Source organism: Mustela nivalis, assembly GCF_964662115.1.
Source record: "Mustela nivalis genome assembly, chromosome: 3".
NCBI lineage: Eukaryota > Metazoa > Chordata > Mammalia > Carnivora > Mustelidae > Mustela > Mustela nivalis.
The window spans coordinates 122,023,403-122,043,448 of record NC_139022.1 but is presented as its reverse complement, the minus strand read 5'-3'; the positions used below and the strand labels follow the sequence as shown (position 1 = coordinate 122,043,448).

General features: G+C 42.8%; 1 protein-coding gene across 2 annotated transcripts in view; it reads left to right on the top strand.

The window, feature by feature from the left end:
- The window catches only part of DOCK2 (dedicator of cytokinesis 2), a 411,048-nt gene that overhangs the window by 318,975 nt on the left and 72,027 nt on the right, over positions 1-20,046 (top strand). For both annotated transcript variants that reach the window (XM_082726146.1, XM_082726145.1), the window contains exons 28-30: positions 823-921; positions 3,411-3,505; positions 13,345-13,423. In XM_082726146.1, the coding sequence (XP_082582272.1) occupies positions 823-921; positions 3,411-3,505; positions 13,345-13,423 (273 nt within the window). The remainder of the gene's footprint in view (positions 1-822; positions 922-3,410; positions 3,506-13,344; positions 13,424-20,046) is intronic.

Below are 20,046 nucleotides of genomic sequence, written 5' to 3'. Positions count from 1 at the left end.
AACACAGAAGGAACTTCTTTTTTATCAGAAAATCAAGTATCAGGTAGGAGGTTGGGGGAAACAGGTGGTGGGTATTAGAGAGGGCACGGATTGCATGGAGCACTGGGTGTGGTGCAAAAACAATGAATACTGTTATGCTGAAAAGAAATTAAAACACAGGGGCGCCTGGGTGGCTCAGTGGGTTAAGCCGCTGCCTTCGGCTCAGGTCATGATCTCAGGGTCCTGGAATCGAGTCCCACATCAGGCTCTCTGCTCAGCAGGAAGCCTGCTTCCTCCTCTCTCTCTCTCTCTCTCTCTCTGCCTGCCTCTCTGCCTACTTGTGATCTCTGTCTGTCAAATAAATAAATAAAATCTTAAAAAAAAAGAAATTAAAACACACACACACAAATATATATATACATATATATGTATATAACTTTAAAAAAGAAAGCAAGAAAATCAAGTATCTCCAGGATCTTGATACAGGCTAGATCTCCTGACACAAGGGCCTTGGCCTTTTCCCAAAGTACAAGCAGCTAGAGAAGTGATCTGGCTCTATTTTCTATACCTGGAGCTCCCACTACAGTCCTAGTCACACAATAGATGTTCAGGAAATGCTTTTTGAAGAATGAACGCATAAATGAGCCAAAGGTACCATTTCCTCACAGGGAAGTTTCTCTTGCTGATCCAGTAAGGGGAGATTCTCCATCCTTGAGAGGCTTTTGATACTCAGAGGCCTGAGATGGTTGGGGTATTTTCCAGTCTGAAGTCAAGGAGACGGGGAAGATCAATGTCATCATGCTCTCTCCTCTATTCCATGGCAATTTTCTTTATTTTCTACAGAGTCACTTCGTGGCATGTATGACAGCAATCTTAAACCAGATGGGTGACCAGCATTATTCCTTCTATATTGAGACCTTCCAGACCAGCTCTGAACTTGTGGTGAGTCAGCATGATGTTGGGGTGGGGGGCAGTGTAGGGGAGGCATTACACTCTCGGCTCTTAAGGAAAAGAAGGTGTTCCAGTGGACCTTATGTATGTGTGTTTCTAAGTTTACAAATGTGTTCATGTGATTCCTTAGTTCTATTTTCCAGTTAGGCTTGTATATACCACTTCTGAAACATGTCTTCAGTCCCTGTCAGAGATGAAACTTAAATGTCTAGTCTAAATATGCTTCAACAAATGTTTGTTGATGAATCATGGACATTTTGGGGCTTAAGAGCATGAGAGATAAAAATCACACAGTCTAGGATTTGCATCCAGGATTTGTCACTGGTAAGCTATGTATTCATGGGCAAGCTATCTCTCTTAAGCCTCAGTTGCCCCATCTGTAGAGTGGGGATAAATTATTTATGTCAGGATGTGGGGAAGGGGTTAATGAGAGTACAGTAGCTCTCACATATTAAGTGGCCAGTGTTAGGTACCTTTTTCTACATTATGATCACAAATACATGAAGGAAGTTGGCCTCTGAGCCCCCTTGCTCTTCTAGCCTCTGAGGACTCATTTGTACAGAACAGTCCACACATGGACTGTGGCCTGTAAGTTCATAGCTCTGTAGCAGATGACTTATAACCATAAAGCCCAGCCCACACTGTCTTGGGGGTATAGGAGTTCCTTTGCCCTCAACACGGTCACCTCTGTCATGTCTTCTTACTACTGCTAGATTCAGGAATTCTGCTGCTGGAGCTCACTTTCAACTCTATGGAGTGGCCCAGGGAACTAAAATTGGACCAATCTCAGAGAGTGGCCCAAAAAAGGCAATTATTAGGAAGCCAATGTCCTTAGCTTTCAACCATTCAGCAGAGAGATGGTCTCTTCAGTGGATCAGCATTGGCAAGAAATGTAACCTTTTTCTGCATACACAAAACATAAAACAAAAGGAAAGCCAAATAACCCAGGATTTTTCCCCAAGTTCTCTATGTCATGGAGCATGGAAATAGAAAAATCAGATTCCTAATTTTTGATCCTCAGTGGAAGGAAAGGTGAGAAGAAATGTGGAAAAGGAAATTCCTATTTATTAAACATATATACTTTGTTTCATAATTGTCACAACAGTATGACCTAGGGAGTAGTAGACACATTTTACAAGTCTATCATCTGCTTGCTCAAGGTCACATAGCAAGTATGTGGCCGAGTAGGGTTTGAACTTCTCTCTTAACCCTTAGAGCATGTTATGCTTCTCATTCAGAAGCTAGATGTTCCATCTATGAGCTGGAGGCCTTCTCTGTTACCACAGGAAGGGAAGGAGCACATGATGGTATCTGCGTTACCCCATATCAAGGATGAATAACAATACTCACCATTGTCTGACCTGGGACTAAATGAGCAGTTATAGTAGGCCAGGCTCTGTGCTGAGTACCTTTTAGCCAGTGTGCACGTAATCTTCATAGAAACTCTTTGAATTAGATGTTATCCCCATTCTGCTGATGTGGAAACTGGGATTTAAAGCACTGAGGTAATTTTCCCGAGAAGCAAAGACTGCTGAAAAGGAACCAGTCTCATTTCCAGAATTTTGTAATTTAGCTTAAAGTAGTGATTTTCAAATTATATTCCTCCCGTCCTCATCCTCACTATGTTTTACCGTAAACACACACACACACACACACAACCACAGCTATTCTACTTTTATCTATTTTATATATTTGGTTCTGGGTAGTATTTTCCTTGGGCAAAGAATTATACTGTTAAAATGATTTGAAAACCACTAGCTTAAGGAAAGAGCTCTGAATGGGTTTCCTATGGATTTCAACATTTCCCAAGAGGAGATACAGCATGACTTGGCTTCTTCCAGCTCAGGAAGGTCCGCATGCCAGGTCTCCTGGTCTTGGCTGTCTGGATTTGTCTTGAATTTGTGTTCTCCAAAGACGGAGCGCAAGCTTGGCCTGCTGCAGTCTAGGGTGTGTTGAGGTCCACTCTCAACCTCTTGAATGAGAGGAAGAGAGACCCTGTTATGTTTCCTCTAATCGCCCATGGATGTGTCTGTTATATATGAACTAGCTGTGTTTACGGTCCTGCTAACTAGGTGGTCATGGTAATTGCTACATGACCTGAGATGCCTTCACAAAGTGTAGTGTGCTTCTTCCTTAAATACCTATTTGAGAAGATGATTATAAAATTATGATATCAATAAATATTTACTTCTTCCCTCTCAGAGACAAGAATTACTAGTGCTTTGTTTTGAGAATGCTTTCAGATCCCATAGTCACATTCCATTTGTATTTGTGAAACAATCTCCTGGTAACCAATGTAAACCTTCCATTTAAAAATCCACGGCTATTGGTTCCGTTGGATTTACTTAACGAATGCCTTTTCCCTTTCTGCTCCTCTAAAAAATAATGAAGAAAAAATTTAAACAGCCAGCAAGATCTGGGCCCTTCCAGTCGGGTTCTATGAAACGAGATGATAGGTGTGTTTTGCTTTACAATTTCAGGACTTCTTGATGGAGACATTCATCATGTTCAAGGACCTCATTGGGAAAAATGTGTATCCTGGAGACTGGATGGCCATGAGTATGGTTCAGAACAGGTGAGCGGCCACTTGTTCCTAACATCTGCGTCACCCCAGCAATCACTTTAAAGAGCACTCATGGAGACAAGGTGGGGTCTTTCTACTTTTAAACCCGAGGGAACTTCACACCAATCCTGAATCATCATCTTCTTCTTCTTCTTCTTTTTTTTTTTTTTTTAATATTTCAGTCCTCATGACTTTGTATATACTGACCTGGCTACCTCCCACCTTCTCCATTCTTCAGATATCAGTTAGAATAACATACTTTGTGGGGTGCCTACGTGGCTCAGTCGGTTACTTCTGACTCTTGGTTTCAATGCAAATCATGATCTCAGGGTAGTAAGATCGAGCCCCACATCAGGCTCCCTGCTCTGTAAGGAATCTGTTTGGAATTCTCTTTCTCCATTTGCCCCCTAAAATAAATAAATAAATCTTAAAAAAAACAAAAACAAAAACAAAAACTTTGTGACGTTTTCCCTCAACTCTTGAGATTGTAGGTCAGCCTTATTAAAATTACAGTATTTTAACATTTATTCAAAATGCCAAAATATTTTGTGGCATATAGTAAAATAGGTTTAGGAAGCATGAAATGAAGCAGGTTTGTATAGATTTCTGTTCTGCAGGACTTCTTAGAGCCTTTAACATGCTGATGGAATTCTCTCAATGGAGGATGTGGGATATAGGATTTCACAAATGTGTTTGCTAGTGGAACAATTTGGTGTATACATATGTATGTTTCTGCATGTATATTTAATATATATTAATATCTCACAGGATACCAATGTAACCCAAATATAATCCAGATCCCACGTAACCCAACACAACATTAGATAAAAGTAATTACAAGCAATTTCAGTCTTTAATGCTTTCTGTCAAATCGTATCATCCTATCAAAATGAAATTCAAATTATAATACTCAGAAGTATTTTATGATATTCCCTTTCTTCATTTCTGTGGCTCTCAGTTATCGCTCACTATCCCATGCTTTATCCGCATTTCTCTTATAATCTTATTCTCAATTCCTGTTGAGAAACTCCTTTAAAACTGGGTCTTCTTGGCCCCTCCCCCCTTTTCTTCCCTCTCTCACTTCCCTTTGGCTTTATATATTTTTAATCCTCCCCATGAAAGGCCCTTCACTTTACACTAGCAAGAAGTTTTGTCTCTACCTATTGCCCTTGTTCTATATCCCCAAAACCAAGAACTGGCTGACAAAGGTAAATATCCCTAGAGGTTGGAAGAAGAAAAGAAGTTGAAGAGGCAGAAGCAAAGGTCTCCTACGTGGGAGGCTAAGAGCAAAGACTATAAACATTTATGTATTAATAATTTTGTCATTGGATACAGTCTGAGAATTTCTGTCTCATCATGGGTACCTATGAACTGACTCCAGTCCCAAGTGGTCTCCATCCCTTACCCTTCTGTCCTCTGAAAAGCTGTTCTTCCACTAACTGGATGCCTGAGTGCCTAGCCATGTGATTCCATAGCCTCACTTACCAGCAGTGCTCTTGGGGCCACCTTTAGGGGCTGGAGAAAGGGAGAAGGGTTTTGTCAAGGCAGAAGGAAATTTCTGGCTGTGCAACAGAACTTCTGAGGAGAGGAGAACAATCAGCCCAGAAGCAAAATGTCAGAATTCTCAATTTGGGCATCACACAGATCCCATCACATCACACAGATGGGAATCCAACTTTTGCAATGATTAAATGATTAAAGTGTTGGTGGGAATTAAGCCCAAGCCACATGACAGATCAGAGGCAGGTCCCTTCCTATGCCTGTGTCAGGGCCAGTTTCCGGACCTGCACCCTATACTAGGACCCTGCACTCTAAAGGGCTCCATGTTTGCTTTCACATCCTCTTTTTGCCATCTTGAAATTCTTAATAATTTTTGAATGAGACATTCATATTTTCATTGTGCACTGAGCTCAACAAATTATGTAGCTGGTAATACCTTATATCAATGTTCAGTCATCTTGTGTTATAGTAGTAACCAGCTCCTAAACTGTATGTGAATCCTTCTACTGTTTGCCAGCTGGCCAATAATGTCTTCAGGTTTTGCCAAAATACATGAAGCACCCATGTGAGTCATCTTCAACTCACCCTGTGCTTTAGATACATTCAACTGTTCACTGTTACCATTTCATTCTTCTATGACTCTGCATAAACTGTTGCTCTCCTCCCTTCTAGACCAAACTCAACATGAAAGCATCCTTCAAATTCTTCAACCTGTAATCTCTACTTTGTCAGTGCTTCTAGAACTCTCTCATGGTAGGAGAATGTGCTTTCTTCTCTGTATTTCCAGGCATGCCAATATTATGGCACTTATTCCACTGTGCTATAATTGTTTCTTCACATGACTATTTCTGCCACTACAGAATGGGCTTCTTAAAGGCAAGCACTATGTCCAGTTTATCTCTGGGTCTCCAGTTCCTAATACAGAGCCTGGCATTCATAAATACATATAATGAATTCTGTGTATCCAATAGCTACTTACTATTTAGAATTTTTAAATAAATCTAGTTCAAATCTGCCCAAGTAAAAAGAGAGTTTATTAGCTCAGATTTATGGCTTCAGGCATGGATGTATCTAGGTGTTCAAACAGTGTTGTAAGGAATCTGTATCTCTATCTTTACTCTTTTCTCTGCTGACTTCATTCCCAGGCAGCTGCTCTCTTTGTGGGGGGAAGAATGGGCTCTAGAAATTCCAGAGATATGTCTTAAATTAGTAAGCCCAAGAGAAAGAAAAAGGTAGAACAAGTGTCCCCAGGCTAATCTTCAAAGCTCTGGGTTAGGCTACATGCCCATTTATAAATTTCTGTGGCTAGGAAAGTGAAATTTGCTATTTCATCAGGCTTGGGTCACATGACTCACTTTGCAACTGAGAGGCAATAGTTCCTTCTATCCAAACCACAAAGCCTGGGAGCAAAGGGGGATGTAGGCAGAGTAGTTATCCAAAGAAAAGGTCTAGGAGTTATTACCAAAAGAAGAACTGGATAGGCAAATAAATGCACAGACATCTACCACTTTTACAAGGTCAGGAGGATGGGAGCCCTGACCAGGCCAGCAATTTTTTCTGAGCTGCCTAGAGTAATCTTGGAGGAAGCATGTAGAAGAGTTTGGAGGAATGTTTCGTCCTGAAATCCAAGCTAGCTATGGACTTTGGTCTTTTTTGGAGGGATAGGCCTCCAGAGATAATATAATAATCCTTGCTTTGTTTATACTTAGAAAATTACAATATAATTTTCTAAAGGCTCTAAGAAACTGAAATTGTTTCCTCAATAGAAATATTTGCATCCCCTAAAGGCTCAGCTAAGTACTTAACTCTCTACATTAAAAAAAAAAAAAGAAAAAAAAGTTAGATTCAGAAATACAGCTGGGTTTCATACTTCTTCCACCATTTCTCTTTCTTGGGAAGTCATTTAATCTCCTGGACTCTCGATTTCCTGATCTGTAAAATGGGGATTAATTATAATGTCCATTTCATGGTATTTTGGGGGGAAGATAAAATGAGTTACTCCTTAGCACAGTGCTGGTACCTCAGAAAACTCACTGAATAGGTGCATTGCCATCTCGGGGTGTAGACAACAAACTTAGCCTTGGACTAGAGAAGGATGTACCTAATGTCAAGCAGAAAAATTATTGTTGTTCTCCTTTAAGGGCGTTAAGGGCATATAGATTAGTTAGTAGATGTCCTTCATCTTTAGTCCACAGTGGAATGCTCGAAATTTTCTCACCTTTTTTACATTTGCTGTGATGTTGTGATAGCTAACACGTATTAGGCACCTAGATCTATTGTTGTTGTGAATCCCTTACATGTGTCAGCTTATTTAATCTTTACAACGTTATGATGTAAACTATTACAATCCACATTTTACATATGAGGGAACTGAGGCACAAGATAGATGAGCATCTCCCACAATGTTGCTTTGCTAGTAAGAAGCCATGCAATCAGAGTCTAGGTTCTTGAGCTCTGCTGCTGCATCCTATAAAAGAGTGAGGCTCTTATTATGAAATGCATTGTACCAATGTGCCCACTGCATATTTAGTGGCTCAGAAAACTGAAAGAGGCCCAATGAGTTAACTGACCAAGATCACAAGGCTAGTCAGTGAAAGATTTCAGTATAAGCTGGACAAGCAGAATATGCAGCATGGCTTAGCCCAGGCCAGTGTTCTCCAGAACATTTCTACTTCTTATGCTGGTTAGTATGTTCTTTACAATTTCCTTTCTTCCTTATTATTTCCATACTATTATAACTTACCTGTTTTTATAAGTTTCCTATTATCAATTATGATTTATGTGTGTGTGTGTATTAGTCATACATAATTTATTTTTCTGCTTGTTGGAGGGAATGGAGTTTTCTAGAGTAGAATGTCTTCTTAACTTTTTAACTTCTAACTCCTTAACTATGTACTGTTTATGTGCACAGACATAGTGACATGTCTACTGCAAGAAATGCCTTGTTAGAATATTTTTTTTTCCATTTTGGTAAGACACAGCTTTCAGTAAGATCTGATTTACAGGATCTGATAAATTTTTAAATGAAGTTCTTTATAATGTAGTAAACTAACAAAATTATATCTAGGAACCTCTTTTCTCCCCTTCCATCTGCACCTTGATCTGGAAATTTAACATTTTGAGGGGGCTTGTGGATTTGTACACATCCCTAAAGCATCTCAAAAAGGAATCAATCCACACATATTTATTGAGTGTCCTGGTTAAGCAGCACTCTAGGGAGTGGGCCTTGGTCTCAGAGGGCAGAGGGCTTATGGTCTAGTTGGTGAGACAGCAACTATGCCATGGAAATGTGGCCAATTGCTACAGTCACTGCAGTGAGTTCACAGAACAAAAAATACCCAGAGGAGGTGGGATTTATGACTGCCAGGGTTCATATCCTGCTTCCACCATTTAATAGCTGACCTTGGGTGAAGTTCTGTGATTATTATGACTTAATTTTTCTTCCTATAAAATGCACCTAATAATAGTACCTATCACAACCATGAGGACCTAAATGAAATGAAATAATATATACAAGGTAGTTGGAACAATGCTTAGCATAGAACGAGCATTTTATAAATGTTAGCTCTCATTGTCCTTGTCACATTCCTATGGTTTGGGAATACCCAAAATATTTCACAGAATAGGCAAATCTGGGCTGGATCTTATCTACCTTTATCAGTGTCTTATTTTGAGGTCTAACATCGTCTCAAGCACATGCCAGGCACACAGTAGGGTCACAGAAGTCAATGGCCAGAAGCTGAGTAGGGTAGCACCCAGCCGTGGTATGGTGGCTCCATCAGGGGGCTGACAAAGCACTGATACCCGCTTCCCCGTCCCCCTACCTGCATTAATTTGTAGGGCCTACTCCTTTTCGTGGGCCTCCCCCAGAAGGAGGCCACTCCGTGGGTTTTTTAGCCGGCACAGGACAACTAATCCTGATGTTCAGCAGGATTCCAGATTCCAAGAGGCTACTGCATCCCTTGCCAGAATCCCAGATTCCATGCAAGGCATCGGGGGCTCTGGGAGCAAGCCGTTCCTTGATGCTGAACCGGAAGTTGTTGCTTCCCTCTAACCTCTTGGTGCACGGAGCTTCTGTGCGTTGTGGGGAAAGCAGCTTAAAAGGCTCTGGGAGGATGGATTTCCCACTGCCTCTGGGGGATCAGAACTCTCTTCTCCAGCTCTTTTACTTCCATTGTCAAGTTTGGACCAGTAGAATCAACAACATCCTATCAACCACAGGGAGAAGGGGAATGGGGTTCAAAAAGGCCCTCTCCCTCCCTTGGGCATTCTCACGAGAAAGGGCATGTCCTTTTATTCCCATCCTACAACATAGGGGTGTGGGGATGGTTGTCACATTGGAATGGTATCAGCCTGGAATCCTGCTGCCTCAGAGCTTACCAGGTGGCCGGGCTATTAACAACAACCACCACAACAAGAACAACGGACATTTATCGAGGACTTCTATGTGCTGAAGCAGGGGCCACCAGCTTTGTACACTACATCTTATTTAATCTTCACATGGCTCACTTCCCAGAAGAGGCCTTCGCGGAGATTCCCCGAGGTCAAGCAGCCAGCTCCAGACCACAGCATGGAAGACGGCCAGAGTGGGGGTCTGACCTGGGGCAGGCTTGCTTAAGCACCTGCAGGAGTCTGTGCAATAGCGGCAAAACCAATAGGACCTACTTCCTAGCAGTGTTGTGAAAGTTGGTTGAGGAAAGGCATGTAGAACATGTAGCATATGACCTGGTACATAGTCCTATCTTCTTAAATTGTACCTATCATCGTTACTCCCCTACTCCACCTTCAAGGAGCTTTCTGCCAGTTTTTTCCTACTCAACAGCAGCTGACTTCTCTCACATGTGGCTTCTGCTTCCTCTCAGGATCATCTATTCATGGCTTCTCCTCAGGCTGTGGGTTCCTGCCTTCTCCCTAGTTGTCCTGCTTTAGGAATGATACGGAGGATTTCATTTAACTGCTCTCCAGACCTGGGTACCCCCACTGGGTACCCATAAGTTCACTCGTGGGTCACTGGCCACCCAGGGAATACTGCCCAAGTCGAGTGTTGGCTCTGTGCTTAGGTGACTATGAACAGAGCAACAAGATGATGGGATGAAGTGTGAAGGGACTGTGTGCAAAACTGTGGGCACAAGTAGAAGCATGCCCAGCACCAAAAGACTGCAGGTGGCTGTCATGGGAGCCAGTATATCCTTCTGGTTAATTGCAAAGGCTTTAGAGAAAGACAGCTCTGACACTGGGTCTAGACTGTGCTGTTTATTAGCTGTGTGAATGTGGGGACATCATTTTGTTTTCCCAATATTCAGTTTCTTCTTCTGTTAAATGGGTATAAAAATAGCACCTAGTTTGGTTTGTAGAATTACGTGAAAGAATGTCTGTGCAGTCCTTAGCACAGGGTACACAAATAGCTCTATCTCTGTCATTGCATTTATTAGTAAGGTGAGTTCAGAGCTCAATTACAGAGGTCTTCTTATTAAATACTTACACTGTGAAGGCAGCATACTTTTGTTTAAATCCTGATTTCATTTATTCTGGCTGGGTTATTGGGAAAGTTATCTAAACTCATATCTCTAAAATGGAAACAATATTCAATTCCAAGAGTTAATGTGAGAACCAAAAAAGAAAAAACAGAACAGAAAGAATCTATGCAAAGTACTTAGCAGAGAGCCCACTGGTTAACTGTGGCTCTGATTATTATTGATTTTACAGATCCTACTAAGCATCACAAATGAGATGCAGGAAGTGTCAGGTTGATATTTGGTCCTGAACTTTGTTTTCAACGATTCAAGTTCATTGTTGAGAGTAACAGAGAGTTGAATATGTTTTCATTCCAATTCACGTCACCATATTAGTGCTTAGGCTTTAAGTACAGCTATTTTTTTTTTTTTTAAAGAAGACAAAAGATGTATTTTTCCCACACATGAGAAACCAAAGTTAAGTAATATTATGATTCATGATTCCCAGTGAGTGGCTATGGAAGAATCCAGAGAGAGGGAAGAACCTTGACTCACTCTCCCCGGTGCCTGTCTGCTATCAGTACCCACTGTTAGCACAAAGGGTTGATAATTCCTGGTTATTCAACTGGCCTTTGAGAACCGGAGACAGCTTTAGGCTGACAATCAAAATAATGACTATTACTGAAACTACCGATAGCTTTGTTGCTTCTGGGAATTTGTAAAACCCCTCATATTTTGGGATCACATTAGAGATTCCAAGATGCTTATAACATAAAATGACAGCCACTCAATGCATTTCCTTCTGGGGAATGATACTAATCTTTAAGGGGGAAATACAGATATTTTTCAAAGGCATATTAGCAAATGCCGGAAGAGCAAAGCCAATGAAATCTCACTTTTTGACATCCTGATAGGGGGAGGATTCTGTGGGATTTTTTTTTTTTTTCTTTTGCCTTTATGTGGCCCTGCCTACCTCAGAACCAATTGCTGCTGCAACTGCCCATTTCATTGTTTGTCCCCGACTTCGGAAGAAGGATACAGTAACCCAAAGGCCTGCAACGGCCACAGCTGCTGTGTTCCTGTTGTAATGGTTGTGTCAGGCTGCCCTGTGCGCCACACCTAACCATGTCCTTGCCACTAAAGTCTGCAGCGTCCCTGGAATAGGGGCTACTTCACAGGCAAGGAAACAGAGATGTCAAAGTGACATGAACATGTCCCAGATCCACACAGCTTGGAAGTGGCAAAGGCAGGGTCCCCATCTAACTGTGTGTGTATGTGTGTGTGCATATGTGTGTGTCTGTGTGGGTGTACAAATCTTGTGATCCTGATACCAGGATGTGCTGTCTTCTTTGGTCAACAAACATTTAAGTGCCTAGTGAATACCTAACCCACACTCTTCACAAGTAACGCCCAACGTAGCACATGTTCGAGGTGCCCTGCCCATGCTCTTGGCCCACCCAGAATATACATGCAGCTTTGGTGGACATTTACCACATATCCCAAGCTTCCTACTTCTTTCACTCCCTGGACTTTCTCTGGCTGCAAGAGAGAGCTCAGTCCACCTACAGGGCACGGTAGAGGAGAGCTGGAATGGGAACTGGAAGTTCGGGGAGAGGCCAGGGAGGAAGATATAACATTGGAAGCCAAAGGCATGTAAGTATATGAGTATATGAGATCACGGAGGAAAGTACAGTCTAGCAGAGGAGAGAGGCATTACTGAGTCACCAAATAAGTCTTCCCAGACCATGATGAATTCTGGGGAAGGAAATTGCAGTGACTGTCCTTTGGGGGACACAAGGATGCGGTAGACCCTATCCTAAAGAGATTAAAAGGAGAGAAGCATTTTATACATTATATAGGAGAAACACAGCTATTTACTAGACCACAAGAAAAAGCACTGGATAACAGTGAGAAATGAGTTCTAGAAAGAGTGGGGTCTAATCTTGAAGGGCATTGACTGTCGAGAAGAACAGTTTTGATTTATCCTGTGGGCAATGGGTGTCACCAAAATCGGTGATTGACATGACCAAACTGCCCATTGGTCAAGGTATTCTTGACGTTGAAGAGGCAGGAGATGGGAGGCTGAAAGACCGGTCCGTAGGGTTTGGTAGGAGGAAGGGGAGGTAGAGATGGATGGGAAGACATTTAAGGAGAAACAAAATTTGACAACAGGTACCAAAATGTTAAATGGGTATCTGATGAGTACTACCACTTGAAGAAGAAGACTGGAAAAGAGGTGTATATCAGAGGGGCAAGGTGTACAGAAGAGAGTGATTACTGTAACACTGTCTATAAAAGCTAAGCATAAAGGATCATCACTGAAAGACTGGTTAAATAAACTGTGATCCACCCATAGAATGGTACGCTCTTCGGTGATTAAAAGGCATGATGTATATCTGCATTCATTGGCATGAAAGGAGCACACAATTTATTGCCAAGTAAAAAAGACAGGCTGTGAAACAGCATTTGCCATTTAGCCCTATTTATCAAGATGATATATTTCAAATACCATTCATGCACATACATCTAGGGAGACCTTTGAACATAATGTGCATCAGAATCTCAGTGATGGTTTTCTGTAGATGATAAGGTTCGACGATGTGTTGTTTGTTTGCTTGTTTGTGCAGGAGGCAATTTCTGTCTTTTTGGATAGCATACATTTTCTGCCATAAGCTTGTAATCATTTAAACAGAAGATATTTTCTAAGGAAGTCAGACAGACAGTTCTCAATTTCTTGCAGGGCAAACATGGCCCCAGGCCCACAGTGTGAGCCGGTGGGTCTGCTGACCTCTTCTTTGGGTCTTTGAGCCCTCTACAGGGAACTTCATTCTGGAAGATGGGGAGGGATGCCTGGGGTAGCATACTCAGATGGCCTGGTGACCTGCTCCTCTCTTCCAGGGTCTTCCTGAGGGCTATCAACAAGTTCGCAGAAACCATGAACCAGAAGTTCCTGGAACACACAAACTTTGAGTTCCAGGTGAGTGTGACGCGCCCAGGGTGTGCTTGGGGTGCCCTGGCAAGGGGCTCTAGCATCTTGAGCTGATTGCCCCATCAGATGCATCTCAAAGCACATGTAAGGTATGCCAGTGTCTCTGGGGGCTTCCATAGAGAGGCGGTGTGGGCGAGGAGGGAACCAGGCCCTTGATTGAAACTCAGGGTTTAGAACCAGGCCCTTGATTAAACAAATAGTCATTAACTGTGTAGCTTATGCAAATGTGACTGTATAATGTATCTTGTGCTAAAGAGGAGATTTGCATTTATCCATTGTCGGTGTGGGTACCACCTTTCAGAAATGTATCACATTCTTGTACTTTACTGTTCACTGGAGCCCAGCAAAATAGGCACTCACAGACACTGAAAAATAAAGCTCACTAATATATTCCCAGGATTTTGTGATTCCTCCAGAAATCACTTTTAGGATTCAGACAAGAGCTAGGGCCTCTGAGATTCGAGGGCCTCAAAGCATGTCGCTGGGGCAGAGTGACACACCTGTTCAAGGCCCAGGCAAGGAGAACCAATTCCTCAAAGTCTTGTGGAAAAGTCCATATTGCCACCTCTAGCTGCTGATAATGACAGAGAAGGCTCCTGAGAGGGGATCCCTCCTCTGGGGAAGACCCTGACCCCCAGGATCTCTTGTAGTGCCAGCTTAGGAAGTTGCCAGTGAACAGGGGCAGAGGTGCTTTCTGCCTGCTCGTCTAGGGTGTTCGATTCCAAGATGGGCTTCGACCTATGACTAGCTGAGCAACCTCGGACAGGGCCTAGACTATGTCCCAGCCTCAGCTGACTCATCTGTAAAATGCTCATAGTACCTACTCTTCCTATTTCAAGATTTTACTTATTTATTTATTTATTTGACAGACAGAGATCGCAAGTAGACAGAGAGGCAGGCAGAGAGATGGGGGGAAGCAGGCTCCCTGCTGGGCAGAGAGCCTGATGTGGGGCTCGATCCCAGGACCCTGGGATCATGAACTGAGCCGAAGGCAGAGGCTTAACCCACTGAGCCACCCAGGCGCCCTTGCTCTTTCTATTTCGTAGGGGTTTTACAGAATTGGCATGTGTCAGGGGTCTTGCTGGGAGAATTTTCTGTAAGGTCCCACCAGTTTTCATTCATACACTGCCTCCTAAAAGAGACTCTGTGCTCTGTGCCTGACACATAGTAGGTCTCCCTGGGGGGATGACCCCTGGGCTGAGGCCTATGAGACCCACCGTGCTGGAGAGCACCAGCCTAGAAGTATTTAATAAACATTATCCTTGAATAGGATTCTCTCGTACTATCTTGCATTCAAATCAGGCAACTGCACTGTCATGATGGCAGGGATACGAAGAGTAGCTGCCTTTTTCTGACGACTTATATGTGCAGATCTCCTAAGAAGCATCCCCAGGCATTTTCTTCCCCAGCCCTGACAGCCACACTGCAAGTTAGGTACTACTACTAGCATTATTTCCTGCTGGAAGGATGCAGGGACGGAGACTCTGAGGTGATGAGCAGATAGCCTGATGGTGCAGAAAGTGACACAGCATGTCCGTGTGGAGTTGCGACCAGAGCACAGCGGTGGCTGACATCACAGCCGCGGATCACCACCGCCACGTGCTTGGTAAGGGGTCACCCCCGCACTGGGTTCACAGAGAGGTTCTGGCTGAGAGTTATGAATCTCTGACGTGGAAACAAAACCTCCCACTTCAGATGTTTGAAACCGAAGTGTTTGATCCCCTTCCAAATGTGGACCAGATGCCTGCAGGCTTCAGGTACGAGTGTGTTCCGGGAAGCTAATAAGGTCGTTGCTTTTTTTCGAGGGGCCGCTTGGTGTACCACGCCTAGCAGCCAGCAGTGAGGCAGTGTTCAGGCCATAAAATTGACGGCTGGTTTGCCCATCTCTTTCCGAGGGTGGTGGCGATTACAGCCTCAGGCCTGCTTTCCTGACTCTGGCTGTCCTCCAGTGTCTTAGGGGGTACATTCTAAGAGAAATGCAGCTTCTGTCCTTCATGCCATTCTTTTAGGTTTTATCCTGTTTTCCTGAAAGAAGATCTGGAGCGATGCCCAGAGAAGTGGGGGTTTCAAATAGAAGGTTTGAGCTTATAAGCTGTGTGGCTTTAGGCAAATTACTTTACTTCTCTGTGCCTCAGTCTCTTGGACATCAAATTAAAATACTAATTGCAGCTGCCTCATTGGGTTTTTGAGAGGATTAAGTGAACTAATTCATGTCAAGCACTTAGAACAGTGCCAGGAACATGGTAGCAATTTAATAAAATGTTAGCTCATTATAATAATTGCTATCATCTTGATGAAAATGATGATGATGGTCCTAAAATACATCAGGTCTGGAAACTCATATGTCAGTCCTTGGTAAACAGGACAGTAGGAAGGCATCTTTCCAGTCATCACACATTGCCTAGGGTTGTCATACCCACAGGATTTCATAAAACAGGAAAATGGCCAATATTACAAAATGAAATAAGTCTCTTTTGCTAATGAGAACTCCATAGATATTTGCTGAAAAGTACTCAAGAACAGGATCATTTTTCAGCCTTATCTCTGTTCTTCTACCTTCTCCTCACCCCATGTGAGAATGGATTTGTTCTCTGTACCCTGCCTGGAACATGCCTTGTTTCCTTCTTATGGTTTCATTAATTATGCATTTAATATCAGCAGGAAGAGCATCCATCACTAAGCTGCTGGCCTTGGCAGCCACTGTCCAAAGGAGGGGCAGGTGCAATGAGATTATCCCTAATATCTTTTCTGGAACTGTGGTTTTATGATACAAAGGACAAGAAGCAAGCAGCTCTGTGGGTGCCACTCTGCAGGTGACAAGACCTGGGAATTACAGAAATGATGTTTTCTGCCCAGGGCTAAAGTAATTTGCATTCCCAACCCCTATTCAGGATGCTGGCCTTGGCATTCACATCCCTTTGCCGGTCAGGGAAGACCAAGAGAGGATTTCAAAGGCAACTCAGCAAGGATTTCTGCTTGAGAGCAATTCTCATAGGGGCAGACTATTGGAACACACGATGAGGAACTCAGAAGTAAAGAAGAACACTGCCCTGTCCTCAAGGATCTTAGAGTTGTGCTAGATAGGAATCCATCTTCTAGCATCTAAGCTTTCTAAGGTGACTAACCTTGATTAGACATCTACTTAGGGCATAACCTGGTTGGGTTGGGATACACCCATTTTACCAGTGAATAAACAGAGCTTCAGAGAAGTGGTCAACTCTCCTGTTAAAGGTCATCTAGCCAAAAGCAGGAGTTGCTGGAATTCTGTTCCCATCCTGTCCGCGAAACCCAGGCCCTTTCCACTCTTCTGCCCTGTCTTTTAAAAGCAGAGCGCCTTTCAAATCTAGGAGACAGCTCTATTTAGCTCCAGAAACACTGTGTGCCCTAGTTAGCTCCTGCTGGCCCTGCGATAGAGAGCTCTGCAATGATTGGCTGTGGGATTAGACTCTCCATACTGGGTACTCTGATTGGCCAGGAATCCATGGTTACACTTCAGATGTGCTCTTTGGCTCCAGGAAGATTGCTTCTGTCTTAAGCAGCTGTCTGATTACTACTAAGAACATTCTCTTGACTTGGGAAGCTGTAACTCGCTCTGCATTTGGTAATTCCAGCCTTGGCTTTGAGGCATTTCTGGATCAGTTTCTGGGCCTTGGACTACCTTGGGATAATTTTTGAACCTGTACTGGAGATCCTGTGAAATGAAAAGGATATTCCAGGATATTCCCAGCTATTAAGAGAGTACTGAAGACAGAATTGGTCTCTATAGTAGGAAATGTAACTTGTAATGGCAAAAAAAAGGTGGGAGAAGGGACACGTACCACGGAGGCCACCCATCAAAGAAGCCCACAGCACCCCCCAGGGAGGATCAAGGTGGGACCACTTCACCACACAGAAGGATGGTCACATGCTTGGGGACAGCTTCTTTGGCCTTAGCTCAAGAGCCCCAGACAGCCACTGACCTGATGTCCCTAACCCAAATCCATGATTGGAAACTTTCACTCCCAAAATCAGTTGTCTCCTTAGAATGCCCATGGCAGCCATGGCTTTACTGCTCAGAGGGCGCATTGGTGCATTTCAGCAATACTGTGCCTTATATATATATTTTTTAATGGAATTATGGTAAATGATAATTTGCAGCCATTGTGAAAGAATCTTATAAGATCAAAAATCCTTGAGTGTCTGTTGTAAGGACTGTGAAACATCAGACAACCTAGTGGAAACCTTGACCAACAATCAAGGCTAAAAAAGAAACTGAGAAAGGAAAGAAAAGCAATTTTTTCAGAAAAGCTGAATGGTTAAGAATACAAGTTCTAGAGAGAGATGCACTTGGATTCAAATACCAACCTCGCCATTTTGTAGCTGCGGTCACCTTGGGCAAGTTATTTAACTTCTCTGGCCACAGTGTCCTGATCTCTAAAATGGGAGAATAATACTATAAACATCATAGTGTCTGGGGAGAAGTTAACAAGAAAACAGGGAGAATGCTGGGCTCCTTAATGCATTCATTCAGCATTCATGTGAGCACATGCTGGGTTAGGTGCAACACTAAATACTGGATATACAGCAGTGAATAAAAAGAAGGGATTCTTGTCTGCAAGTTGCTTATGTCCATTAGCAGAGACATTAGTTCAGCTTAAAACATGCCGTAAATCCTGCAAACAGGGTGTAATGAAGGTGAATGGGTAGATCTGCTTTAATCAGGGCAGAAGCTGGAGAGGCTTCCCTGGGAGGTGATTTTTTTGGAAGGCACTTACCACTAGACCACCACTAGACCACCAATGTCCATTTAGGAAGTGAGTGTTTACCTGGGATCGCAAGACGAAGTAGGAATTTTCTCAGCAGTGATTTCCTCATTTGGTCCCTCTAACTACCTCCTTTTACGTACTATTAGCCTCATTTTTCCAGCTGAGAAAACAGAGACTCAGAGAGAGGTAAGGCAACTTGCCCGGGATCATGGAGCTAATAATTGGAGTGGAATCCTGGAAGGCAACCTTACAGTGTCTGTTCAACAACAAAGACAACAAAGAACAACAAAATCTGCATAGGGCGCATATCTAAACCTTTCCAGCTCTAGGAATGTATACTATTTTATAGTCTCTCATGCATAAAGATATATAAACAAACATGTTGAATTCAGCCCTGATGCTAAAGGAAAAAAAGTTGGAGTCAATCTAAATGCCTATAAACAGGGAATTGGTTAAAATTAATATATATCCTTATAGCAGAATACCATGCAGCAATAAAAGGCAGTGAAGTAGATCTCTACAAGCTAATACGGATACATCTACAAGATGTATTTGTGAGAGAAAAAAGCAAACTACAGCAGACTATTGAGCTGTCTATACATGTTTGTTTATACATAAAAATTTTTTGGAAAGAATATCCAAAAAAATTTTTTTTTCTTCTGAGGAATTAGACTAGGGTCCAAGATAGGATGGAAAATAAGTTTTTTAATCATGTAATCTTTTCTACCATTTACTTTTTTTGACCATACGTGTATTGAATTTTTAATTTTTTGAGAGTTAATTGCAAGTAACTAAATTCTAGTTACACCCACTACCAGTATGACTTCGGGTGGTCATTTGTCTGGATCTCACTGTTTAACATCTATGAAATGAGGGAGTTGGACCAGATGACCCTTAAATTTATCCTAGTTTCAACTTTCTGTTGTCTTATTAGTTCAAAATACTAAATTCCCAAGCAGAAGTCACCTCACCTCTTCCCCCAGTGAAAAAGGACCTTATGTGTTTGGCTCAAGTTCCCATGGCTTCCCCAAGCCAGCTGAACTGGGCACTTAGTAGAAATGCCACCAGGCAGCTTGGGGCAGGGAGGAAAGAAAAATCTGGACCTCTTGTAACAACTGGAGAATTTCTCTAACAATAGGGTGATCAATAAATAATTTTTTTTCTAGACCCTAGCTACAGTCAAGCCATTTAAGCCATTGTGCTGAATGTGGCATTAGGGAATACACGTAAGTGGAAGAAAAGACCCTTGCTTGTGGAGCTTACAGTCGGAAACACAGGGCATTCAAATAATCTACAATCAGCACTACAGACATTGCCACAGTTCTACTTACTGGACACTTGGCATGTGCCACACCTGTGGTGAACCACATCATGCTTGTATTATTTTTCCCAGACCCTCCAGCAATCCATGATGGTAGTTGCCATTATTTTCTCCATCTTACAGGTAAGGAAAATGGGGCTTAGAAAAGTCAAATAAGTCACCAATTCTCTTACTAGCAAGAGAGACCTTGTATCACATCCTGGTCTGTGGGACACGGACGCTTGTGCTTCTAGCCACAGGATGCTTCTGTCGTGGCAAGTGAGTGGAGCACAAGGGAAGGTGGAGGACAGTGGGCCCACATCTGTGGTTGCACATCTAGGAGCTACTCAGCTTCGGAAGGCTTGAGGCGACCTGTCATGCCTTGTCATCTGAGAAGGCTTCAGGAAGGAACGGATCTTGAACTGGGCTTTATGAGGAATAGAACTTAGGTGCAGTAAGGGAGCCAAGCCAAGGAGGCCAAGATGCTCATATTATATCTATGGAGTCTGAGCAGACCAGCCCCCCTGGAAGAGGCAGTTTGTTGAGGGAGAAAACAGTGGAAATTT